The sequence below is a fragment of the Girardinichthys multiradiatus genome, chromosome Y, assembly GCF_021462225.1.
Source record: "Girardinichthys multiradiatus isolate DD_20200921_A chromosome Y, DD_fGirMul_XY1, whole genome shotgun sequence".
NCBI classification, from domain to species: domain Eukaryota; kingdom Metazoa; phylum Chordata; class Actinopteri; order Cyprinodontiformes; family Goodeidae; genus Girardinichthys; species Girardinichthys multiradiatus.
Window position 1 is genome coordinate 32,233,530 of NC_061818.1, and position 27,113 is coordinate 32,260,642.

At 39.8% G+C, this 27,113-nt stretch overlaps 1 protein-coding gene across 1 annotated transcript; it reads right to left on the minus strand.

Moving 5' to 3' along the window:
* Window positions 1–1,100: 1,100 nt before the first annotated feature.
* LOC124864831 (F-box/LRR-repeat protein 20) lies at window positions 1,101–26,884 on the minus strand. The gene is made up of 15 exons (XM_047359766.1): window positions 26,609–26,884; window positions 18,122–18,183; window positions 14,634–14,688; window positions 14,446–14,520; window positions 14,235–14,329; window positions 14,057–14,125; window positions 13,883–13,978; window positions 12,530–12,656; window positions 12,051–12,125; window positions 8,001–8,131; window positions 7,843–7,903; window positions 7,664–7,708; window positions 7,514–7,570; window positions 7,188–7,400; window positions 1,101–3,772 (listed from the first exon to the last, which is right to left on the minus strand). The coding sequence occupies exons 1-15, from the start codon at window positions 26,648–26,650 to the stop codon at window positions 3,665–3,667; spliced, it is 1,311 nt and encodes a 436-aa protein (XP_047215722.1). The 5' UTR covers window positions 26,651–26,884; the 3' UTR covers window positions 1,101–3,664.
* Between the last annotated feature and the right edge of the window lie 229 nt (window positions 26,885–27,113).

The window sequence follows — 27,113 nt, forward strand, 5'->3', positions numbered from 1 at the left end:
AGAGTTTGGTGTGAAATGGATTGACTGGCCTGCAAATAGTCCTGAGGTCAATGCGATAGAATATCCTTGGTATAAATTAGAGTAGAGACAGCGAGCCAGGCCTTCTTAAACATTAATGCCCCACCTCACAAATGGACTTCAGGAAGAATGGTCAAATATTTCCATAAAACATTTCTAAACATTGGGGAAAGACTTCTCAGGAGATCTAAGGAGTTGTATAACTGCAAAGGATTAAGCTTTATGGATTGGGAATGTGTTCTCCCCATGCATGCGTGGGTTCTCTCTGGCTTCCTCCCACAGTCCAAAAACATGACTTTTAGGTTAATTGGTCTCTCTCAGTTGCCCTTAGGTGTGCATGGTTGTTTGTCCTGTGTGTCCGAGTTGTCCTGCGATGGCATGGCGACCTGTCCAGGGTGTACCCCACCTCTCACCCATAGATCTCTGAAGATAAGCACCATCTCACAAGCGGGCGTAAAAATTGGATGGATGTCACTCAGTTGTCACTTCATACTTCTGGCAATAAAGTGAAGTTTGCAAAATTCCCACATTTATAACTAATTCAGATTTTTGTAGCAGCTTTCCCTAGTTGGTGGCATAGGGACAGCTTCATGCAAGCCTTACTTATAATTCATCTCTTTGGTTTACAGTTGTGCAGTGCCAATTGGTGTATTTATGCATGCATGTTGTAAACTGTTCTTTTATTTGGGCTCATTTGCTCAACCCTTTGAGCGTGGAGGTACTTCACTCCAGATCCCACTACATGGATGTTGGGTTTTTAGAGGACCCTGAATTAGCTTGCATTAACCCTTAAGAAAAGCAGAGTTTAGCTCTAATATGAAACAAACATGTAGGCAATACATGCAAAAAAATATATTTTGATTCAAATTACTTAGTTTGCAAAATGGTTTTAGTAAAGAAGCTGAGGTTGACCAAACACAAGCAGACATTTTGGATGAAGTGAAAATGAGAATCAATCCAGATAAACTTGCTGAACTCTGGGTCAAAAAAAGTTAGCAATGTAGGAAGTAGCATAACTTGTTCTTTGCTGCCATCTACTGAGTTAGATCACCATCAACAAGGAAAAATAAAAAACACAAGTCTTAATAATATAGGTATATATTTATTCATAAGTACATATTTCTTTATAATGGTTAATTATAAAAAGAAAGAAAAAGGAAAAGATTTACAGTAATCATATGAACTACAGTCACTTTGAAAACTGCTTTTTTTTTTTTTTTCTCAGGTGTCAAATCTACTTCCAACATAGACACTGTTGATTCAGCTTCTTCTGCTCGTCTGTCTTACTCCAGTGTTTAGGACAAAACGTGAATTAAACAAACAGAACTGGAGCGTGATGACTCCACCTTTATGTAAACCAGGGAATATAGAGCTCCGATATGATAGATAAGATAGGAGATTGATACTGTTCTGGAAAATAAGTCCAGTGTGGAAGCTGTAGTGTTTTTCTTTTTTTGTAGCATCAAATAACATTTTCTTGCTGCACATGAAACCTCTAGGAGCAGCCTGAAAGCATGTCACTGTTCTGCACTGGAACTCGAGGATTGGAAGATACTACATCCAAGCTCAAGGTCTGATCTTCTGGAGCACAAAGAGTTAATCACCATACTTTAAGCTTTTTGACTCCTCTAATAAATCCTCCCATCAAACTCCTTTGAAACAAAATTCACACTAAACAGAATCATGATTTTGGATTTTCCTAATGCCAATTTGTTGCAGCACGTGTTAAATTGGTGCCCAATATTGTAATTTATCACTTTGTTTGAAGCAGTTAGGCAGAGGACATTATGAGTAAAGGGTTTTCTTATCAAAACAAGGCAAAATAAAGAATGGTTTTGGATGGGGATAAAAATAAAAAAATCATTCTGCTGCACTTAGATCCTTCTCCTTGATTAAAACATTCAACTATAATCACCCTAAACTTGTATGTAGATTAAACAAAATAAAAAATAAAAAAGTATAATTGCACTGATGCCAACACTTCCCATGGACAAATGCTACACATTGAGTTTAAACTTAATGAAAACAAACTCCATCAGATCAACTAGGATTGAAAATTGGGCTTAAACTCATTCCGCAGAGACTGGACTCATGACTTCAAACACAACGGAGACAGAATCCAAACCACAGCAAAACAAGACGGAAAGACTCAGGGGAAATTACAGCAAGGAGAAAAACAACATTTATATAAAGAGATAGAATGAAGCAGGTGTGAAACCAGGACTTAGTAATTCAATACTTCAAAGGGCCAGGAGCTGAAGTCCTTTAGAAGATCCTCCGCTGCAGGCCAAGATTGTGCACTCCTCAGATTCAGTCAGCTTCCCCTTTAAGCAACTCCAGGGTCACTGGTCCCAGACAGACAGAGGTGCTCCTGCAAGGCCTCATAGGAGTTGAGGAGTTGTGACTCTCGACCTCAAGCGCGTGCGTCCTTTGTCCTCCACTCAAAAAAAAAAAAAAGCAACTCAAGGAAATCAAAGTAACTGAAAGTAGACAATTTTAGATTGTTTTTTTTAAGTTGGCTTTATCTCTCCATTGTCCTTCGACAGCTTGAATTCTTGTAGTGATGCCACCCCCAATCTACGCCTTCTTCTAGGAAAAAAATAAAATAAAAAAGTTTGTCGACATAAGCTGTAACAGACCAGCATCAGTTCGCCTCAAGACTGAGAGCTGGCTCAAACTCTCCAGCAAATCAGTATGTAGACAAGCATGCTCGAACTTTGCCGGATCTTCCTTTGATTGGAAGATATCTATGTCCCCGTCTTACATCATTGTCCTGTTGAGCTGGCTTTGACTCTCAGTCCTTACATATTTACATTTTATATTAAAAAAAAGACTAGAGTTACATGCAACATTTGGCATCTTTTTAAGTCCCCACTTGTGAGTCTGAGTTTTAGAAAAATACTTATTTTTCTGTTCTCTTCAGTATCTTGAAGCATCTGATTGCTGATTGTAACGGAGAGAGGTAAGAGGACAACAGCTGTGAGCGCCAGCATGTGATGTTAGTTAATGTGTCTGCTTGTTTTCTTTTTACTGTAAGTGCAAATAGCTGCAAGTACTCTTAAAGGAACAAAAATAATTGTTTTCTGCTGCTGTGGATTTGTTGGAGGTGTTGGCAGTTTTTCAGCTACGTCACTGCTGCTTTTATTTAGACATACTCAACAAACACTGGTCTTACTCAAGTGCAGTCCTGTCACGAGGTAGCTTTTGAGTGACTTCAAAACTAGAATTGGAAGGTTAAATGTGTGTGTGTGTGTGTGGGGTGGAGTGGTTTCTGTAAAATGCCTAGTTTTATTTGAAACAGTTGTCCATACTTCATTTGATTGAAAGTAAAATCCTATGGCACTGATGAACACAGCTGTTATTCACATAGCCCCTCTTACTAATACTGAAGTCAGCACAGATTGTGCTGATGTTCGGATCTGCATTATCCATGTATGATGTGGGATTCAAAACCATTTTTGAGAAAGTTTATCCAGAATCCTGTTGGGTTGTTTGCTTCTCTCCCATTCTCTGAAGCTCAGAAAAAAGGAAGGGGAGCGGACACACCAGCATGAAGTCTTTTGGTATTCATTTCTTTATACAGAAGATGAGAAGGTGTGTCAATGGGTTGCGGGTGCGGGTACGAGGGGAGGGCGTTGTCTTTGCATCATAGCAGAATGCAGCAGCGGCAGAACCTCTGACGGCTGCCCCCGACGGACGGAGGTGGAGTGACAGGAGCGAAGTACGCGTGCACTTTGATGTTAGGCAGATGAGTCTGAGGGGAGGAAGAGAAATTGAAAATGTGTTAATGCCTCAAAAATAAAACTTTTTGGCAGCATCACTTCAGCCAGTTAATGTAACTGGAGTGGCAACAAACTCTTGTTTGCCAGTGTAGTCATGCTATGATTAATTTGCCTTGAAATCAACCAGGCAGGCCTGAGATCAAACGATGACGAGCCCAGCTTGGGTTTACCAGCTTCATGTGGGTGGTGCAATGACTCAGAAATCAGCTTGGAACAACACAGTGCCTTGAAAAAGTATTCGGTCCCCTTGAACTTTTCAACCTTTTGCCACATTTCAGGCTTCAAACATAAAGACATAAAATTGGTAAGTTTTAAACATGCAGGTGAACAGGTGAAAATCAGTGAACAGATTCAAATATTTTGTGAAGAATCAACAAGTGGGACACAATCATGAAGTGGAATGAAATTTATTGGATGTGTCAAACTTTTTTAACAAATAAAAAACTGAAAAGTGGGGCGTGCAATATTATTCGGCCCCTTTACTTTCAGTGCAGCAAACTCACTCCAGAAGTTCAGTGAGGATCTCTGAATGATCCAATAATGTCCCAAATGACTGATGATGATAAATAGAATCCACCTGTGTGTAATCAAGTCTCCGTATAAATGCACCTGCTCTGTGATAGTCTCAGGGTTCTGTTCAAAGCGCAGAGAGCATCATGAAGACCAAGGAACACACCAGGCAGGTCTGAGATACTGTTATGGAGAAGTTTAAAGCCGGATTTGGATACAAAAAGATTTCCCAAGCTTTACACATCCCAAGGAGCACTGTGCAAGCAATCATATTGAAATGGAAGGAGTATCAGACCACTGCAAATCTACCAAGACCCGGCCGTCCCTCTGAACTTTCATCTCGAACAAGGAGAAGACTGATCAGAGATGCAGCCAAGAGGCCCATGATCATTCTGGATGAACTGCAGAAATCTACAGCTGAGGTGGGAGAGTCTGTCCATAGGACAACAATCAGTCATACACTGCACAAATCTGGCCTTTATGGAAGAGAGGCGAGAAGAAAGCCATTTCTCTAAGATATCCATAAAAAGTCTAGTTTAAAGTTTGCCTCAAGCCACCTGGGAGACACACCAAACATGTGGAAGAAGGTGCTCTGGTCAGATGAAACCAAAATCCAACTGTTTGGCCACAATGCAAAACGATATGTTTGGCGTAAAAGCAACAAAGCTCATCACCCTGAACACACCATCCCCACTGTCAAACATGGTGGTGGCAGCATCATGGTTTGGGCCTGCTTTTCGTCAGCAGGGACAGGGAAGATGGTCAAAATTGATGAGAAGATGGATGGGGCCAAATACAGGACCATTCTGGAAGAAAACCTGTTGGAGTCTGCTAGAGACCTGAGACTGGGATGGAGATTTATCTTCAAACAAGACAATGATCCAAAACATAAAGCCAAATCTACAATGGAATGGTTCACAAATAAACGTATCCAGGTGTTGGAATGGCCAAGTCAAAGTCCAGACCTGAATCCAATTGAGAATCTGTGGAAAGAGCTGAAGACTGCTGTTCACGAACGCTCTCCATCCAACCTCACTGAGCTCCAGCTGTTTTGCAAGGAAGAATGGGAAAGAATTTCAGTCTCTCGATGTGAAAAACTGATAGAAACATACCCCAAGCGACTTGCAGCTGTAATTGCAGCAAAGGGTGGCGCTACAAAGTATTAACGCAAGGGGGCCGAATAATATTGCACGCCCTACTTTTCAGTTTTTTATTTGTTAAACAAATTTGACACATCCAATAAATTTCATTCCACTTCAAAATTGTGTCCCACTTGTTGATTCTTCACAAAATATTGCCCTGCATGTTTAAAACTTACCAAATATGGACCTTCACACTGTATGGACCTGAATCACATGAATCATTAGCGTGTGATGTTAGTGTTGGAGCTAGTTTTAGCTGCTTTACGTAGACACCCAATGGAAATAAGCATTAAGATTGAGAAGTTTATTTTATAACTAAATCAAAAACAAGACCCGTCAAAATCATTATGGAGGCTCTTCTAAATGATCTAGATAACTTCAAGTTTAAAATACTGTTTGATTAACTTCTTTGTGCGCAGAAAAGACAGACAATCATTGGGTCTTTTTGGATTAATCATCACAAAGTAGTATGATTAAACTTGACATGGGTTTTTTAAACATCAAAAGGCTAAACAGTGTGGATCAGTATTCAGCCCACTTTACTAAAACAGTGAAACTAATTGCCTATGAACATTCAATACTTCAAACCTTTGCTGATACAACACAAGTCCAGACCATAAAGTAATCACCCCTCCAAGCACCCAGAACGTTTTGGAGAGTGGTTACCGGGCAGCTTCTGTCGTTCAGATCTCAACTGGACAGAACTGAAATACAAGACCTAAATTAATGAAACGCAGGGCAATGTCTAATCTGAATATCCACCCATGTCAGCTGCATACAGATATAACCTAAAAAACCAAAGTAGCGTTGCCCACTAAATGCTTTGTGGCAAAATCCAGACCTAAATCCAACTGAGAACCTATGGATTCACAGACACAATCCACTCAATTTAACTGCAAGCATGAAGAAGGTTCTCTGGTCAGATGACACAAAGGTTTACTTTTTGGCGTGGTGAGAAGGAAAAGTACCACAGCTTATCAACCTGAACACACCATCTCCACTGTGAAACATGGCGATTGAATTATTATGGAGATGCTTTTCTTCAACAAGGTTAACTGGTCAGTTGATAAGATGGATGGAAATAAATACACAGCAATCCTAGAAGAAAACCTGTTGAAGGTTGTTAAAGACTTCATAGTAGGGTGGAGGTTCAGCTTCCAGCTGTACAACAAAATCCAGACCTAAATCCAACTGAGAACCTATGGATTCACAGACACAATCCACTCAATTTAACTGAGCAAGGGCTATTTTGAAAAAAAAAAAAAAAGAATGTCAATAAATACATGTGCAAAGCTGATTGACACTTAATGTTGTGTTGCACGGTTTACAGTATTAAGAGGGGTTGAATACAAATTCATGTCACATTTTATGGGGATGAATTTGTGAAACATTTTGAAAACCCATGTATAATTTTACTTACAGGTAACAGTCTTGCACTGTGTTTGTCACATCATTGCATAACTGCATAATTGCAGTGAAATACACTGATGTTTGTGTATTTACATACAGTGAAAAATAAGTTCCAGTGAAGGACCAAAAAAAAAAAAAAGCATCCGAAGCCCTTTGGCAGATAAGCGTCTCAAATCTAATAAGTCTCAAATCACGTTTGGGCTAATTTTAATGTAAAAACAAAAATTCACACTACAAGAGGCATACTTTGCCTTCAGGAAATGAATGTTTACAGAACATTACGTGTGTGAATAAACAGTCACTACAGTCAGCCAACACAACTTACTCTTAGTCTTTTGATGCCTGCGCGTGTAATCTGCTGGCAGTCATAAAGCTCAATGCGATCAAGACTGTGGCAGCTCTTCAGGTGCTCCAATGAAGCGTCTGTGATGAGGGGGCAGTTGTCCAGCTCGATCACCTCCAGGCGGTCGTGAGCGCAGGGGCCGCTGCCGAGGTGTCTGATGCCATCGTCTGTGATCAGCTCACAGTGAGACAGACTCTGAGGGAACACAGCGGCGCCACGGCCCCAGCATAGTTACTCAAAACAAGCAAAGAAGTGATTTCACATGTGAAAGAAGCAAAGATATGATGGAGAGGGGAGCCCAGACTCACCAGGACTTGCAGGCGAGGGCAGTGAATGGACAGCTGGATCAAAGTTCCATCTGTGATCTGGTTGAAAAGGTGGAAAAACAAAATCCTACTCTTTAAATATATATCGCCCCCCTGGACTGTAGAATCCATACTTTAAATATCTATATTCACCTGCACACATTCTTCTAAATCCATCTTCTCAAGTTCATGGCAATTCTGCAGAAAATAAAACAACGAAATTAATCTTACTTAGATTTTTTTTGGTTCTGAAAGAAAACCACAGTTTTACATCTCAAGCTTCTGTTTTAAAATACTTATTAGCATGCATTCAAAAGGCCAAACACTCTTACCCTTGCTAATGTAGTAAAGCCCACATCTGTAAGCTGTGAGCAGCGAGCCACTTCTAATATTCTGAGAGAAGAAAAGGAAATTATGAAATAATTACATTTGTTTTTGCAGGGTGTTAAAAGCTGGTAAATTCCCAGTTATGTCGGGTATTCAGATGTACCTTAGACGCGGACAGTTTTGTCCCAGGGCGTGCAAGATGGCGTCTGTGATGTTGGCACAACCCGACACACACAAAGACTGCAGGCGGTGACAACCTCGACAAATAATAATGAGGCCCTCATCTGTGATCTGCTGCTCATTTGAGGGTACAAAAAAACAAACAAACAATCTTTACCTTACAATTTTTTACTCTGCTGTGCTCTCAAGCCATGAAGAACAAAATATGTTTCCACTCAAACTCTGCTTAGGAAAGCATTTTGTTTTTCCCTGCGTTTTTCTTAGAAGTCGAATTAAAAATATAGGCAGACGTGCTTAAACAGAAAGATCAGAAAATCAACAGAATAATCAGAAGTAGTAGAAAAAACAACACACAGGCAATTTGTAACATAAGGAAAGTCTATTTAAAAGTAGAATACATAGAATTTACCACTAACACATTTAAATTAGATGTAATTAAAACACATCAGGCAGCTGCTGGAGCATCTTACAGTGAGTGTTGGTCACCAGAAACACAGGGTGCCTTGTACAAACATTAGACAGCATTACCAGCAACGATGGAGCTTTATGTCGGGTACGGGGCAGTTTTATGAGGAGGGCTAACCTTAACAACATGGTGCAGAATGAAAAGATGTCAGTGACTTCTGGTACCAATTGGTTCCATCATATGGCAACTAAGAGATCTTTATGCACCTTATGCCATAAATAAGTTTGTGGCCCATTAACTTAAAGATGTCCAAATCTAATTTGAAGTATCAAGCTCCCTGACTAAAACCAACTCCTGGCACCCGTTGCTGGTCTTCTTTCTGAACTGATGTCAGATGCACTCTGAGCAAGCTTCATGGCTGCATTTTGCACGGTCAAATTCTAACAAGGAGGATCATTTTTGCCATATTTTGATTTGCACACAATTAACTGGAACAGCAAAATAACATGTTAAAGTATCATGGGGTCAGATCAAAACAAAGAGTAAACACCCTCACTTCTCCACTTCATGAACATCAGGAGGAAGCCATGATATTAATGATGATGCTGACTGTGTTTGGCGTCGTAGATATGCATTCAAAAACGTAAGAACATTGTGCACAACACCAGATCCATCTCAAGAAAAATGGATTAGGGCTACAACTAAGATTATTTTGCTAATCAATTAATTGGTCAATTGTTTTTTTTAATAAATCGATTAATAATTGGATAGCAAAAGGTGTTTAATAGAAGTTTTTTTTATACAGAATTTGAAGCTAAAACGGTGCCACTTGAGGAGCTCTGGATTGAGCATATTTACAAACAAAAAAGGTTTTCCATCTTAAATGCAAATACATATATTTTTTGTGCAATTTTGGCCTAACTGGGTTGTTCTTTTTGCAAATGGCATTTTTTAGTCTCTATTCTCCTGTTACCGATTATTCGATTACTAAATTAGTTGCCAATTGTTTCAATAAACAGTTAATTACAATTAATCCGATTGTTTCAGCCCTAAATCAAATACTTCAAATTTTGAAAACATCATTGGTGAATGACTTGTAATACTTGTATGTTGCACATCATTTGTCGACACTAAGGCTACAGAATGTTATAGGCATGTACAGTACAGTGCTGTGCAAGAGCATTTGTCCTCTTACAGGTTTCTTTTGTTTCTGCTTTTTATTCACATTTTCATTTTTCAGATCAAACAAATTCATATCGGACAACCTGAGTAAACAGCTTGAAATGCTGATTTCATTCACATTTTAAAAAGGGAAATAGGCTGTCCAAACCAGTCAGGAACATTGTGAAACAGTAACTGCCTACTTTGTTAAATCATGAATAATTGCGACCAACCAAAGTTTTATTTAATCAATTTCACCAGTCCCACACAGCTGTGACCTGTAAGAATCAAGAAAAGCCTCAGACCCAGTCAGACAACATGAAGCTGGATAAAAGATCTCAAAAAGCTACAAATCGTGCCCACAATCTAAAGAAATCCAAGAACAGATAGGAAACAAAGCCCATCTGTCTGTAAAGGATTCAAGACTTTGGGCCTCTAGTGCACCACATTAAGGGCAGTTATTCACAAATGGAGAAAACATGAGACAACCTACCAGAATGAGTCGAAGAGTGCATAGATGATTCCTCTAAAAGATATTAAAAGAACCCAAAAACAATATCTAAAGCACAACAGGCTTCAGCATTCAGGACTCAACAAAAAGAAGCAAAAATGGCCATGGTCCATGGTGAAAATACCTACTGAGCAAAAGGAACACAAGGTCCAGCTCGCATTTGCTTAAAAAATAAAAAAAATAATAATAATAATTTTCATTAACCCCAAGACTTTTGGGAAAATACCAAAGAAAAGTAAACCCGTTTGAAGGTCTGCCTCCCAGTAAAACTGGTGTAAAACTAGCACAGCATTTGAAAAATGAACATACCTACAGGGTCGTGGGAGCGTGACTGTCTGGGGCTCTTTAGGCTTCAGGACTTGCTGTAAATGATGGAGCCATGAACTCTGCTCTCTAGTAGAACATCCTAAAGAAGACTGTACGGCCATCAGCTGATGACGCTAAACTCAAGAGCACTTAAGTAATACAGCGGAACAATGATTCATAGCACACCAGCAATTTCACAAAAAGTGTTTCTACATTGGCCTAGTAAAAGTCTGGAATTAAATCCGACAAAGATGCTTTCACATAACCTGAAATGTGCCCAAAAACCAGTGTTCTGAATTAAAACCATTCTGCAAAGGAGAGTGGACCAAAATTCGTTGATGGCGATGTGAAAGACTCGCTGCCGGTTATCACAAACACTTGATGGCAATTTGCTGCCGATGAGAATGATGCAGTTTTCAGGTTTCGAGGTGGGCTGGGTTGGTATGGGCAGCTTCTCCCTTAAATAAGGTCATCATTTGAAAAAATACCAAACGCCAAAAATATTTAAACTCAAGGTTTAATGTGGTGGATCAAACATCATTGGAAACTATGTTAATATTTTTGAAATAAATACATTTTAAAAGCCTTTATCTTGTTTCAGCTATTACTCAGAGATTTAGATTAATGATAGATTTTATCTTCTTGACAGTGGGAGAAAAATAAATCCGGGAAAAACAAATAATGCCCCATACTCCATTGTTCTACTGGACTGATCCAGTCCAGGAGAATAAAACATCTAATTTGATACTTTCATAACTGCATAAGAGTGATGATTTATCTGTTAGATTCCAGTAGGAGGAGTAAGTGTGGCACTAAATGTGCAAAACTGTATTTGCATTTGCCGTAAAAATGCAGATGTCATTAAAAACTGCATTCAGTTATTTTTACTTCAGAAGTTAAACAAAATAAACCATGAGCAGTATCTAAATATCTACAGAAACTGAACTTACCTTCTGCAATAATTTCATAAAATGATAAAGTGGTCTGGCTCTCATCTAAGCCTAATTATAAGCACATAACACACTGAATGTATTCAAAGCATGGGAGTGTGAGTGCGGTACCAAATCTCCCCTGCTTGAGTCGTGACCTTTATATAAGATGCATTAGCATAACACATTAAGAACTATTCAGGACTTAAGAGTTATAGATGACTGGAAAGCATTTTGGAGGAAGCAGGATGAGGACTTTTACAGCACATGTGACATATGGTATTACAAGTTACTCTTAAGTTTAAGGGGGAAATCCTCCCTGAACATTGATGCTTTATCACAATGATCCATGTGTTGTTTGACGGCTGCTGAGCACCAGACTGGTAGCGTATCAAGTTTGTCAGAGAAAATAAACACTAAATACCTTAAGATAATGATGTTATTCATTTCTTAAGGACACTGAACAAAGCTTTTTCCCTGTAGCTGTACCTTAAGGACAATTGAACAGTCAGCTAACTTTATCGCGGTATTTGAGAATATAGAGAACACAAAGTGCTGAACTACTTGCTCCATAAGCCATTAAAGAATGTCTTTAACAAACTTTCTGCAGCATCAATGCAGAGCTTCTTCAATACACTGTAAGATGCATCTTAAGTCATAGCAACATGAAATATTCCTTGCATTTGAAAACAAACGTCCTGTCATTGCAAGTGCACTTACTGAGCATGTCTGCAGGTTGAGTGTGACCAGCTCTGGACAGTGTGCCCCGATATGCTTCAGGGCCTCGTCTTCAAGCTAGGGGGGGAATTGACAATAATTAGATGATCAGGTGTTAAATGGCACCTATCTGTTTTTACAAAATACTTGAACGCAGCCTTTCAAAGAACTCGTTTAACACTTAGAGTGATCCGACACCTTGAACCATCTTTAAATGCAAGGTTGTTGACTGTTAATAAAATGGCTGTATACAACATTATGCTTGCTGTAAATAGTGATCGCCATGTCTTTTACCAGAAACATCCCCTGCTGAACAGAAAGCTACTATATATGTTTGCTTATATTTAATAAGAAATCAATACAAGGAACTGGTGTTATTCTGAGAAACCAATAGAATATCTTATTTCCAAAGCAGTGCTCTGCTGATATAATTTCACACTGAATAAAACCATCTGCAGCTCATTCAGCACCCTCAGCAGTACCTGTGTGCAGCCCTTAAGGAAAAGGCCTTTAAGTCCGGGACAAGAGCGCACCAGAGCCTGGATGCCATCCTTTGTGACCTGATCACACCAGGAGATGTTCAGCTGCTCCAGCAGAGGACAACCCTCACTAACAGAAGTGTGGTGAGAACAAATGAGAGGCAGTACAGCAGCAAAGCCATTCAGAACCAGAATATAGTGTTTTCTCAAAATAATTTCTATTGTTTTTCTAAGGTTAATGCCAGTCTGTAAAATTAATATTGAAGCAAGAAAAAAATATACAGTACTGTGCAAAGGTTTTAAGCAAGTGTGAAAAAATGCTGTAAACAAAGAATGTTTTCAGAAACATAAATGATGATTATTTATTTTTATCAATTTACAAAATGCTAAGTGAGAAAACCCAAATATACAGCCAAAGTCATTAAGAACTATCTTCAGCTTAAAGAAGAACAAGAATTACTGGAAGTGATGGTATGGCCCCAACAGAGCCCTGATCTCAACATCGAATGTGTCTGAGGTTACATGAAGAGACAGAAGGATGAAGAAGCCTACATCCACAGAAGATCTGTGGTTAGCTCTCCAAAATGTTTGGAACAACCTACCAGCCGAGTTCCTTCAAAAACTGTGTGCAAGTGTAGCCAGAAGAACTGATGCTGTTTTGAAGGCAAAGGATGGTCACACCAAATATTGATTTGATTTAGATTTCTCTTTCGTTCATTCAATGCATTTTGTTGATTGATGAAAATAAATTATTAACACTTCCATATTTGAAAGCATTCTGTATTTGCAACATGTTTTCGCACCTGCCTAAAACTTTTGCAGAGTACTGTGTATATAAAAAAGGTCCTTAAACTACAACTTTCTAAAGCAGCTTTCATTTCAATTTCAGCATTGAGTCTTCCTGAGTTCACACCTATCATCAATTAAACTGAATCTGATTTACCAGAGAAAAAAAAGAAATTCTAATGGGGAAAAACTGGGATTAACTCCCCTACTGGGGTTGTCCCAACATTAGCATCCCTTAGCTTAAGACATGGTGTTACAAAGTAATGAGGTTAAAATGATCTCATTTTACATATGTACCAGCCAGCCTGTGTAAAATGTCCCAAACGCTTGTAAAGGTATGCGTTATGGCTTGATGAAATCACACTTAAACCTCTGGACTATTCCCAAAGGTACGTTTATCACAAACATCCCTTTTGTTGTTATTTTTATTTGTCCCCAAACAGATTAATTTGTCATAGCGACTAAATGATTTATTAAGGTCTTATTTTTTACATCTCAAAAGATTTTAAGAGGTGGGTATATCACTGTACATTCTGCAAACACAAACGACCCTGTACGGACGCAACGTACCTGAGAGCTTTAAGAGACAGGTTGGTGATTGAGGTACAAGAGGCAAGGTCCAGGTGCTTTAGCTTTGGACAGAACTTACTGAGGCTATTACACGTGCTGTAGAAATGGAGAAACAAGTACGCATTGTCAAGAAGAAAGTGTGTTACAGCACTGCTACATGAGCCAAACACATACCTGTCAGTAATCTTGGTGCAGCCATTCAGGCTAAGAAGCTCAATATTCCTGCAGTTCTGTGCAAAGGTCCTGAAGAGGCGCATCGATATAACAGCAGTTAAACAGTACAAATTCTTCCTGTTGAATGTTTGCACTAAAACAAAATTTTTGATTAGCCCAGATTTTCGGCCAAACTCACTTCAAGGCGTTGTCACCAACACCCAAGCAACCCCTCAAGCTCAGTTTTCTAAGGAAGCCTCCACATCGCTTTGAAATGTTCTCCACCACTCGACCCTGCAACAAAACCCAAATAATTATTATCTATCACGTCTATGACTTTCTGTTAGCTTCTCAGTAACATCTTAAGTGATCGACATAAACGGTAAGTTAGTCACTTAGGATTTGCTCACCTCAATATCCCTCTGAAAATCAAAGAGGTCAATTCGCTGCCAGTTGCTGCCATCCAAGGCCAAGACATTCCAGGACTGAGAGCGAAGAGGGAGAAACAGACATTTAGAATCAAAGTTTGTCTTATGCTTTCCAGCTACTCACACATGCAGAAAACATGCAGATATGCAAAAGGTAAACACAGACTCACACGTGAGACCTGGGCACATCGACAGAGTGTCACCACATCCAGAAAGGAGAAGATTCTGGAAGACAGACAGGAACCAGTTAGAGCCTCTGATCCCTGTAGCTGGAATTTGCAAATGTGGGGTTTAGATAATGTTGCTTCAGTTTTTATCTATCCGTCTGTCTGACAGACCATGACAGCTCAACATGTTGGCAAATTATCTTCGCAGTGATTAGATGCATATAAGTCCTTTGGAAAACCTCCTTTTCACTGTATTTTTGTCAGCTAACTGCATTTGAGAATAGTTATATCGAAAGCATACACAAATCATTAAAAACTTCACAGTGATATAGTGAGAGGATCAATTGCAGTAAGAAGCTTTCAGGACATCCCAGAGCGTCCAGTAAGCACCAGGATCATTTTCTCTAAAGGACTGTTTGACAAATCGGCGTAGGCAGAAGCCCATTTAAAAATGGGCATGTTTTTTAAAACCTGTATTTGAGTGGCTATGATTGCTGTGAATTTGTAAACAGTAGGTTTTTATGTTAGTTTTATTGTTATCATAGTAAAATACCACAAAATATAATCTAAATCAGTTTTATTCACCGCGTTTGTGCACACAAACAAGGAATTTGACTTTGATTTTTGTGCTCTTAATGAAGACATTTTAAATATAAATATATAAGAAGGCAAATAAAATGCGTGTTTTTATTGTATATATGTATACAGTGTTTTCGCAAATACAAAAACATGGTTTAATTAGTGCAAATATGCATGGAATTGATCAGGACACTCTGACCGGTAAATGTTTATCAGAGTGAACACCTGGGGAAAGAAACTGTCTTTTTGGCAGCTGGATTTTGTGAATAGTGCTCTGTAGCACCAACCTGAAAGTAAAGGTCTAAACAGTTTGTGTGCAGGGTGTGTGGGGTCTGCAGAGATATTAGCTGCCTTTTTCCCGAGCTTAGACCTGTACAAGTCTTAAATGGAGAAAAGGTCAGCCCTGATCATCCTCTCTATAGACCTAATTGTTCGTTGCAGTCTGGATCCGTCCCGTTTTGTGACTCAGCCAAACCGTACAGGGATGGATGAACACAGGACAGACTGAATTATGGCGGCATAGAAGATGACCAGCAGCTCCTGTGGAAGGCTTTATTTCTTGAGTTGCCGCAGGAAGTACCGTCACTGCTGAGCCTTTTTCCAGACCTTAGAAGGTGTGAGAACCATCTAAGGTCCAGAGAAAAGGTTGTTCCTAGGAACTGGAAGTGATCCACAGTAGGCACAGCGTTGTTGAGGATGGTGAGGGGAGGCAGTGTGGGGGGTGTTCGCTGAAAGTGCACCATCATCTCCAATGTCTTGAGCAGGTTAAGCTCCAGATGATTCTGAGAGCACCAGTGATCCACACCTGACTGTATGCAGACTCGTCAATGTCCTGGAACATACCAATGACAAACAGTGTTGTCATCTGCAAACGTCAAGAGTTTCACAGACAGGTCTGCTGAGGTGCATTCATTTTTGTAAAGAGAAAGGAGGAGTATGGAGAAAAATCCACAAACAGACAAAAATCCGGTATACCCAGATCCTGTAGATTCTGCAGGGCCAAGTACTCAGTGCTTCTTTAGTCCTATGCGGCTTCCTCAGATGTGAAGTGAACCATGATGTATGGTTTTTGTATATGGGAAAGGTCTTGGGCTGCAAACGTCTTGACAAAAACTCATGTAGGAAGTATTTCAGCAGATCAGAGGCGGAAACTTCAAAAAACACTTCAATCTGTGCAGTTTAAGCAGGTCTGTATCATCTGCATTGACAGCTCCGTCCACTTCCCAACAGTCCGAACCACAGCCTTAGAAGTTTTTAATTTCTGCCTATAGATTGGAATGAGATGAAGCAGGCAGTAGTCAGAAAGTCCCAAAGCTTCTCTAGTGAAAATGCGATATGCATATTTTTAAGCTGTGTTACAGAGGTCTAGTGTTTCTAATCTCCGGTGGGACACTAAATATGCTGTCTGTATTTTAAACATTCATAGGAGAGGTTTGCACTGTTAAAATCCCCAAGAACAATAATGAGAGAAGCTGGGTGTTTTTCTCCAAGTCTGTTATCATGATAAAATTAAGTCCATATCATCCACTGCTAGCACAGTATGCTCAACACTGACAGTGGATAGGTACGTGTACATCTGCACTCAGTGGGGCAACGATATTAGGAAAACAACAGCAAAAGACACCATATCTGTCCAAGAAAACCATTAAGAACAAGCTAAAATCCCACAGACAAAATAAGAAAGGACAGTAGATGGTCTGATGGTTTATAGTCCAACATATGGCAAAAATAATTTATCTGGAGAAGAAAAGGTGAGGACTAAGATGTGCCAACCAGGAAAGATCACTACACACACACACATGTAGGGTTGCTTCTCATCCAGGATAAATCTTAAGCCACTAAACAACATTTGCGTCACTGCCAAGAACTTAAATGAGTGTAGGTTTCCCTCAGCTCAACTATGCATCTGCTTCCACCCACATCACCAGGCAGTGAGTAAATTGGCTGATGTCACTAAATTCAAGCAGAGTAGATGCTTCCTCTTACTGTGAGAAAGCTTTGTTTTATTAGAAAAAAAGGGTCAAAAGTTAAATATATACAGGACCCTACAATGTAGCGAAAACCATAGTGGGTTGAACTAGGGAAACAGCAAGTTGCAGCACCATCTGCCTACCTCAGAAATTGCCGCTCTGCACTTGGCCAAGCAGTCGCAGTGCATGGAGATTGTCTGGCATGGCTGAGGCTTGAGTTATGATGCTCATTTTCTGTTTACGAATGAGTTTGAGGTTTTTTGTTGTTGTCTGAAATCAACTTAAATGTTTTATAGCCACCAGCATCTGTTTTTAATTACACTTATAGCATTCAAAGAGCAGAGCAACTTGGGTAACAAAAGGGAAAATGGGTGGTTGGGCAAGTCAGCATACATGATATGATTGCAAAATGCACGTGTGTGTGTGTGTGTGTTCCTGTCTTGGCATCACAGTGAGAACCATTTTCCCGATTTCACCATCAAATTGAGGACCGTTTGTACCAAAGTGAGGACATTTTGCTGGTCCTCACGACCTATTTTGCTAACGGTTAGGTTTAGGACTAAGGTGTGAATTGAGTTTAGGTTAAGGTTAGGGTTAGGCATGCACTGGTAATAGTTAGGTTTAGGGTTATTGTCAGGGCTAGGGCATAGAAAGGGTTGAAAATGACTGAAAATCAATGGAAGTCAATGGGAGTCAACAGATGGTCCTCACTACATATAGCAAAACAAGAGTGTGTGTGTGTATGTCTGTGTGTGTGTGTGAATGTGGTGCTTAAGGCTTACAGAAAGAAAAGGTTGGTGCACATGGGTACCATTGGTTTTGCTTTTGTTGATTCAAATTGAGAATGTGAAGTATGAAGTAGGTAAAATGCCATAACCCCCCTTCCCAAATCTTAAAAAACATGCAGATAAGCTGATTCAGGGGTTTTGAAATGTCACTCACCGTAGCAACAGCTCCTTGGGTAACTTCTTATTGATGACCGCCTCGTCACTATTTGTGAACATCTGAAACAAAATAAGAGGATAGTGGTGTTGCTGGCTTGTCTCAAAGCGACTTAGCCCCTAAAAAATAAGCCCAAATCACAGACAGGTAAACTTATCTGCAGACGATGATTGATTCAAAGCCAATTTTTTGTAATTCTGGTGACTGACTGGAAGTAATGATGCACACAAGATGGAATTTGGCTTTCCCAAGGAAAATCAGCAGGAACAGACTTTGTCTTGTGGACTACCCGATGTAACGGCCTTTGCTTTCATGTTGTCATTTTTTATGCATTTTATCTGAATGTTCTGTTTACACAACTGTCCACGTCAGGAAGTTCTAGGCGTCTACGCCAGAGTCAGCCAGTTTGCATCTTACACGACTCTTTTCCTGCAAGCATCTATTGCAATTTCAAACAAATAACTACATACTGAGAAACCACAAATAAAATCCTTTAATTCTCTTACAAACACACAAAGGTCTTAGCATACAGAAACTGTAAGTTAACATTTATTATAGATGCAGTTTTCCACAAACCCACTGTCTCAAAACGAAAGGATACCCAGTTGATTTCTGGGAAAAAGTCAGGCTGTGCTAGATTGCAGAATGGAAGACTATGATGTTTGGAAGCACCCGCAGATGAAGCAACAATCCTTTTTCACAACGCAGGCTTGTGGAAAAACACATCCAACCCAAAGCAGGGGTTCACCGAGGGCTTTGCTGCAACAATAAATTTAGTATTTTCTTAATCCTGATCTGTTGTACGTCAGTAAAACAAATCAGCCATCCAGAATTAAAACTGAATTAGGAGTTTATTTATTGTCTTTAAACAATAGGAATAATTTACAGCACCCAACAACCGGCTACTTTAATTACGGGCGTCCAAAACAACACAATGGCTTCGGATATTGCGGGACTTCAACCCATTCATAAGCAGACAGAACAAACTGACGTGTCAGCCGGTTAAAATTAATGCCTGGACTTTTAAAGAGCCAGTGAGCCTTCAGTCAAAGCCTTTCTATGAGTCTCATACGCACACACACAGCTGTCTATACAAGGGATGTGTAAAATTTTGAGGGAGAAAGAAGGGACAGACATTCGCTGTTTGGATTTGGGGCAAACCGGCTGTGACAGCTCGCCTTTCCAGAGTACTTCTTTTTCAGCCAAATAATCCAGGGCCATTTCCAAGGAGGCAGATGCACGTGTTTACCAGGCATACACTGTCCCCTTTTGTAATCCAACATAAAATGAACCTGATGCAGCATGAATAAAAGCATTATGCTGTCTCCACTGGTCAACTATAATCAGTAAAGCAAGCCTAGGAGAAAGCTTAAAAAGCTGCAACCTCTAGCTAAAGATCACAGTGAAGCACAGAGAAATGACTTTAAAATATTTTAGTACGGTACTATTCCTTCGCTGAAAATGGATCAAATGGGAGAATATGTAATGTATACATTTACCATCTCTCATTTTAAAATCATTTTTGTCTAGGAATCTATGGAATAAGACACACAAACTGTCTCTGTGATAAAATGTGTAAAAATATGCATTACTATGCAACAGTTATTTTTTAATTGGGATAAAAACAAATACGGTCCTTTGCTAAAGTACTCTTCTCATTTCTATACATTTGGCTTAAAAGAAGTTAGATTTTCTTGTAATCTTTCAAAGACAAATTGAGCAATTTTTCTTTAGGTTTCTTTACAGACACAGATGCTTCCCCTTATAGGGCGGCATGTTCCCTTTAACTCACTTAACACAGACCAATTAATAATCAGGAAGTCAAGAAATGAGCCAGTATTAAGTCTATGCATTGGTCAGTATAAGATTTTCATGGTATGAGAGTTATTTATCGTCTAGTTGCTTTTATTTAAAAACTGAAAAGCGACAAGTATTCATATGGCTGCTAAAATAATTTAACAAACTGATTATTTTCTAAAGTTATAAATATGTGAATGGGTGTTGTCATAATACATAGACTTAAACAAACAGAGCAAAAACACTCGTTGAAGTGGACAATTTAAAGTGTCTTATTGTGCAGAATATTATATATTACGACCACTTGGCTCTTTATAAAGTACCAAGCAAATCGTTACCATATTTCAAATGAAAAAGCACTTTCAGAAATGCTTTTTCATTTTAAGAATGTGGCTGCATTGTTTGACCCATAAATAAAATTAGTAATCAATCATCCTATTTGCATTTTAATTTTCTTCTTCAAGACTGCTCATTCTTTCACTTAATTAAAAAGAAAAAGACATTTAAGATTTATTTTTCAAAATATGCCCCAGCAAATAAGATACCAAAATTCAATTTGAAATGTAAAATTTGAAAATGAAAAAGCATTTCCAGAAATGCTTTTTCATTTTAAGAATGTGGCTGCATTATTTGACCCATAAATAAAATTAGTAATCAATCATCCTGTTTGCATTTTCTTCTTCACGACTGCACATTTTATGCCATAATCAAAAAGAAAACAAAGCAGACATTGCTTTTTCGTTTTTGTGGTCTGCCCAGAACTCGAAAACAAAAAAGCATTCCGAGCGGCGGGCGCAGCAGAGTGACGTCAGCAGCCGCTCTTCCTCAGCTCCCTGCTGACCGAGCTACCCATCTTGTTCGGTAGGGGGCGCTGTGCACGTCTGCATTGGCTGTGGCAATTCCACCACAGCCTGCCACCGGAACTGCAACAGCGTGCCGCAGGATGGCAGGGGATTCCGAGAGGATGCCAGAAGGTGCCAGACCGGCCGTAAAACTTGCCAATATATTGCCGCTGTTTTTGTGGAAGCTGATGCTGATTATCGGCAAATGGGTTGTCATTATTGTTATAGCCTGTTACCTTTAAATAATGATTTCATTATTGATTATTATTATTTAATAAACAGCTTTAGACCCATAACATAAGGTGATTGTATTTACTTGACATGGAAAATAAATAGCATTACAGATCCTTCTCAAAAAATTAGCATATTGTGATAAAGTTCATTATTTTCCATAATGTCATGATGAAAATTTAACATTCATATATTTTAGATTCATTGCACACTAACTGAAATATTTCAGGTCTTTTATTGTCTTAATACGGATGATTTTGGCATACAGCTCATGAAAACCCAAAATTCCTATCTCAGAAAATTAGCATATTTCATCCGACCAATAAAAGAAAAGTGTTTTTAATACAAAAAACGTCAACCTTCAAATAATCATGTACAGTTATGCACTCAATACTTGGTCGGGAATCCTTTTGCAGAAATGACTGCTTCAATGCGGCGTGGCATGGAGGCAATCAGCCTGTGGCACTGCTGAGGTCTTATGGAGGCCCAGGATGCTTCGATAGCGGCCTTTAGCTCATCCAGAGTGTTGAGTCTTGAGTCTCTCAACGTTCTCTTCACAATATCCCACAGATTCTCTATGGGGTTCAGGTCAGGAGAGTTGGCAGGCCAATTGAGCACAGTGATACCATGGTCAGTAAACCATTTACCAGTGGTTTTGGCACTGTGAGCAGGTGCCAGGTCGTGCTGAAAAATGAAATCTTCATCTCCATAAAGCTTTTAAGCAGATGGAAGCCTGATAGCTAGCTGCATTGACCCTGCCCTTGATAAAACACAGTGGACCAACACCACCAGCTGACACGGCACCCCAGACCATCACTGACTGTGGGTACTTGACACTGGACTTCTGGCATTTTGGCATTTCCTTCTCCCCAGTCTTCCTCCAGACTGTGGCACCTTGATTTCCGAATGACATGCAGAATTTGCTTTCATCTGAAAAAAGTACTTTGGACCACTGAGCAACAGTCCAGTGCTCCTTCTCTGTAGCCCAGGTCAGGCGCTTCTGCCGCTGTTTCTGGTTAAAAAGTGGCTTGACCTGGGGAATGCGGTACCTGTAGCCCATTTCCTGCACACGCCTGTGCACGGTGGCTCTGGATGTTTCTACTCCGGACTCAGTCAACTGCTTCCGCAGGTCCCCCAAGGTCTGGAATCGGCCCTTCTCCAAAATCTTCCTCAGGGTCCGGTCACCTCTTCTCGTTGTGCAGCGTTTTCTGCCACATTTTTTCCTTCCCACAGACTTCCCACTGAGGTGCCTTGATACAGCACTCTGGGAACAGCCTATTCGTTCAGAAATGTCTTTATGTGTCTTACCCTCTTGCTTGAGGGTGTCAATAGTGGCCTTCTGGACAGCAGTCAGGTCGGCAGTCTTACCCATGATTGGGGTTTTGAGTGATGAACCAGGCTGGGAGTTTTAAAGGCCTCAGGAATCTTTTGCAGGTGTTTAGAGTTAACTCGTTGATTCAGATGATTAGGTTCATAGCTCGTTTAGAGACCCTTTTAATGATATGCTAATTTTGTGAGATAGGAATTTTGGGTTTTCATGAGCTGTATGACAAAATCATCCGTATTAAGACAATAAAAGACCTGAAATATTTCAGTTAGTGTGCAATGAATCTAAAATATATGAATGTTAAATTTTCATCATGACATTATGGAAAATAATTAACTTTATCACAATATGCTAATATTTTGAGAAGGACCTGTATGTGTGACGTGTTGAAAGGATGACGAAGATTTATTGCACAAACAGCCGGTTTATTATAGAGCACGAGCGGCTATTCTGAATTGTCACTCAAAGAAAATTATAAATAAATGCTTAAAAACAGTCAGTCAGTCAGTGGCTGCACGGTGGCGCAGTTGGTAGCACTGTTGCCTTGCAGCAAGAAGGTCCTGGGTTCGATTCCTGGCCAGGGGTCTTTCTGCATGGAGTTTGCATGTTCTCCCCGTGCATGCGTGGGTTCTCACCGGGTACTCCGGCTTCCTCCCACAGTCCAAAGACATGACTTTTAGGTTAATTGGTAACTCTAAATTGCCCTTAGGTGTATGAATGAGTGTGTGTGTGGTTGTTTGTGTGTTGCCCTGCGATGGACTGGCGACCTGTCCAGGGTGTACCCTGCCTCTCGCCCATAGACTGCTGGAGATAGGCACCAGCTCCCCCGCGACCCACTATGGAATAAGCAGTAGAAAATGACTGACTGACTGACTGCTTAAAAACACGCTGGATGTCCCAGGCCATAAGGCTGCCACGAGGATGCCACAGCCTGCCACCGGAACTACCAGTTCTGCCTGCCACTGCCACAAATGGTGCTCGGCCCTGCTGCAATTCAATCAATTTCTCTGCACGTTTGCAATGTAATGCAATGCAGAAGTGCACAGCGCCCCCTACCGAACAAGCTGGGTAGCTCGGTCAGCAGGGAGCTGAGGAAGAGCGGCTGCTGACGTCACTCTGCTGCGACCGCCGCTCGGAATGCTTTTTCGTTTTTGAGTTCTGGGCAGGACTTTGCGGGCAGACCACAAAAACCAAAAAGCAATGTCTGCTTTGTTTTCTTTTTGATTATGGCATAACATGTGCAGTCGTGAAGAAGAAAATGCAAATAGGATGAATGATTACTAATTTTATTTATGGGTCAAATAATGCAGCCGCATTCTTAAAATAAAAAAGCATTTCTGGAAATGCTTTTTCATTTGAAATATGGTAACGATTTGCTTCCATATAAAGGAAGCCTGTATTAGTTGCTTAATTAATCTACATGCTCAAGTGGCAAGGAGACTTAAAAAGATTTTGCTGCTCGAAGCTTCCCAATTGCAGTTTTAAAAAACTGCTGCTTTGATAATCCTTTAGTTTTAAACATCACTGCATGTGTCTTTCATAACTGGGAATATTTCAAATCAATCAAATTTGTCTCATTTGTAAGAGAGGAAAAACTGTAGTAGCTTTCTTTCAGCCAGCTGACAGGGAGTGCCCAGCAACAGGTGTGGGAAGGTTAGTACTTCTTTACTATAAGCTCCATACAGCTCAAGTTACCATAGTAGTCTCTTTGTCATCACATTTGGAGAAAAAAAAAGTTAAACCATAAAAGTGGATTGACAGAAAACGTTAGGGTTAATGATACCATAGCTTTTAGCATATCTGTAGCCAATAATTAGTCGAGATTATACACAACTCAGCAAACAACCACATTTAATTTATAAACTCTTTACAAACAGCCCATCATAAACAAACCTATTATTCCCAAAATTTTAGTTACCTAAAACACATAGACATACAGTTCTAGAAACAAAACAGCTTTTGTCCACATTGCTGGCATGAAGGAAAAAAAAACTTTTTAGTTGCTGTGTTAGGTCTTCGATGAAGAATATTTACAAATGAAAGTTTTTCAAGAGAAGGAAATACAGCTTAGGTTGTTTGGGTTATGAGCCAGCACACAAAGACTGCATGTGAATATAGGACAACTTCCGATGAGGCATTTCAAAGTAAAAGTCGAGGAAACATTTACCTTTTGCACTGAGGTCTATTAGTCTTGAGACTAATAATTACCTGAAATAAAAGTTTCACCTTACATTTTAAATCGAATGTTGACATAATACTAAAACTGGCGAAACCTTAACAATGAGGGATTTCACCAGATATTTTTAAAGTCTAATTAAGTAGGTTATCATTACCCAACAATTTGGACATTTGGTTATAGACACTATGCGGCTGAACATTAAAAAGATATATATAAACAAAAGTTGTAAAAGCAGCAATTTCTTTCAAACCATGGCCCATAAGCATGAGGTCTGAGGGCAGACAGCAAATACCCAAGAATTGGCTGACTGACAAGAATACAGTATGCTGAAAGGTATTTCCTGATATGGAATTTAAAATAATTCTCCAAGGAGGAGCTCAACTTGTGGACAGTCTATATACTGGCATTTTGACCCTATACTGTCTGCTACTCTAAATTAAATCAATGGTTTCTAAAACTGCTACAACTATTTAAAAAAAAAAAAACAATCTTTAACTCTGATGATTAAAAAACTACTTTGCCATAAAGCCCATTCTGATATACTGTCTGAATAAGGCAGTCACAGTGTGTGCCTAGAAACTAATTATCAAAGTCATACAGTCATTAAGGAATTGGTTTACATATTCCTGATTCGATGTTTCCAGCAGGCTGGTTCAGCCAACAGAGCTAATTTTTTCCCCTTTGCCATTTTGTGCCCAGTTTTTCAGATGTAGCTCCTTGCCACAAGATGTTTAGTGTTAATCATGCATCACTTCGCAACTGCTAAACACTTTTCAAAGTAATTTTCTATAAAGCACACAGTCTACAGTAAAAAAAAAAAAAAGTGTGGTTAGACAACTTCAATAAATAATATCTACCATTTTCAGCAATCAGAACAAAAGTTAATGGAGTATAACATAGTTTTCAAAAAGAAAATGAATCCTGATATATTATACTAATACTGCTATTCATGTCAATAAGTTGTGAAAATATTTAACCATCTTAAAAACAAACTAATAGAAAATAGTTTAGGTCCACAAAAGGTACAGAGAGGTTTAGGGACAGAATAGGGGTGCAAAATTTGCAAAAATAAAATTAAAAAAGCATAAATGCTCAAGGAGGGTTTGGACAGAGGGGGTACACTACACAAACACATTGCACTCTTAACATTACATCACAAATATAATGCAGCAAATGTTAACCTACTTATCCCCTTGAAACACTTTTATACTTTAGACCCAGTTCAGCCATTTCCGGTTTCTTTCTGTCAGAATTCCAGTTAGCTTCAGCAAGCTGGCCGCAGCTGTTGGGCCAGAAGGTAAAACGGCCTGAATCTTCTGAGTAGTCAGCTGTTGCACCGTTAAAAATAAATAAAACCACACACAAATCCCATGCTAGCTGGGGATTAAACAACATCAACTGGCTACACCGGCCAATGTCACCGGAGATACGTGGTATATGTAAACATCTCACACAGATAGTCAACTAATGCAAAGTTTCTGGATATACTTCCGATTACTTTCTGCGTCTATCTCCCGGTGGTCGTCCTTCTTATCAACGCAGGTTATATTGAGGCAGTTTAGACTCATTTGTTTGTAAATGAGGGTAACTCTTACGAGCAGAGGCCCCCCTTACCACCACACCGACCACAGTTATACACAAATATCGGGTTAGCCCAAACAAAAGCCGTACATATATTACATTCTAATATATTTATAACAGAGGAAAAGCTGTTTAGTTTGGTCGACTGAAAACAATTTTCATGACTCAAACTATGAAAGTTATGCTTCGGCGTGCTCCGTGGCCTCGTTGTCTTTGTTTTGACGGCGCAAATATAAAGAAGTGAACATTTTAAGCACCAGGTTTAGCCTTTAGCCGAGAAAGAAATGCGGTGTTAGATGGCAAATAACGCTGTGAGTCCCCAGAAAGATGAAACACAAGGCCTCGGACGTGTGTTGCCCGAACAAAAACAACAGTGTTTTGACCTAATCCTAAACACCGACTGCGGAAGCTGCAACGCCGTTTTAAAAATAATTACAGCGACAGCCATTGTTCGGAACCGCATGCTAACGCCTCTAATGGCTCGGTCCCGTCCGAGTCGCTGACTGTCAAGTCAACATACGTTAACTCACCTCAAACCGGCTCCGCGAAACGCCGTTTACCTCCTTCCCCATGTCGGACGCTGGTTGCAGACTCAATGAGCTCGCCGTAGGCGCTGGAGAATGGAAATGTGGGCCCGTTCCACGATAATCATGTCATCTCCCGTCGCTCCTGGGGTTGCGAAGTTGTTGCTTTAAGGCCTGCAACACAAACGACAAGTCCTCTTTTTTTCTGGTTGAGAAAAAATAAGATTTAGTGGCAGCAGACAGCCAATAAACCACTTCTCCCTCTTATCTACTCGCCTTCCCCTCCTCCTCCCCCCAACAGCTTTTTATCCATCCACACAATAGCCCAGCAGGCATGGGAGCCTAAAACTATGCCTATACCACTATGGAAAATTAAATATAACCATATTGGTCCAAGCCATGTATTTTTTATTTTTTTATTTTTTTTGTACGCAGTAAAATTACCATTTGGATTACTTGTTCGCTGAAGTTTGAAGATAACAGTGTGGGGTGTCAACCTTTCAACACGCTC

Bases quoted from the DNA above. Each gene is read 5' to 3' on its own strand.
- LOC124864831 (XM_047359766.1), bottom strand. From the start codon at position 26,650: ATGGGGAAGGAGGTAAACGGCGTTTCGCGGAGCCGGTTTGAG. The intron at 8,132-12,050 runs GTAAGTGCACTT...TCAAATGAGCAG, and splicing joins TCAACCTGCAGACATGCTCA to CAGATCACAGATGAGGGCCT. The intron at 7,904-8,000 runs GTACATCTGAAT...TTCTTCTCTCAG, and splicing joins CAAAACTGTCCGCGTCTAAG to AATATTAGAAGTGGCTCGCT.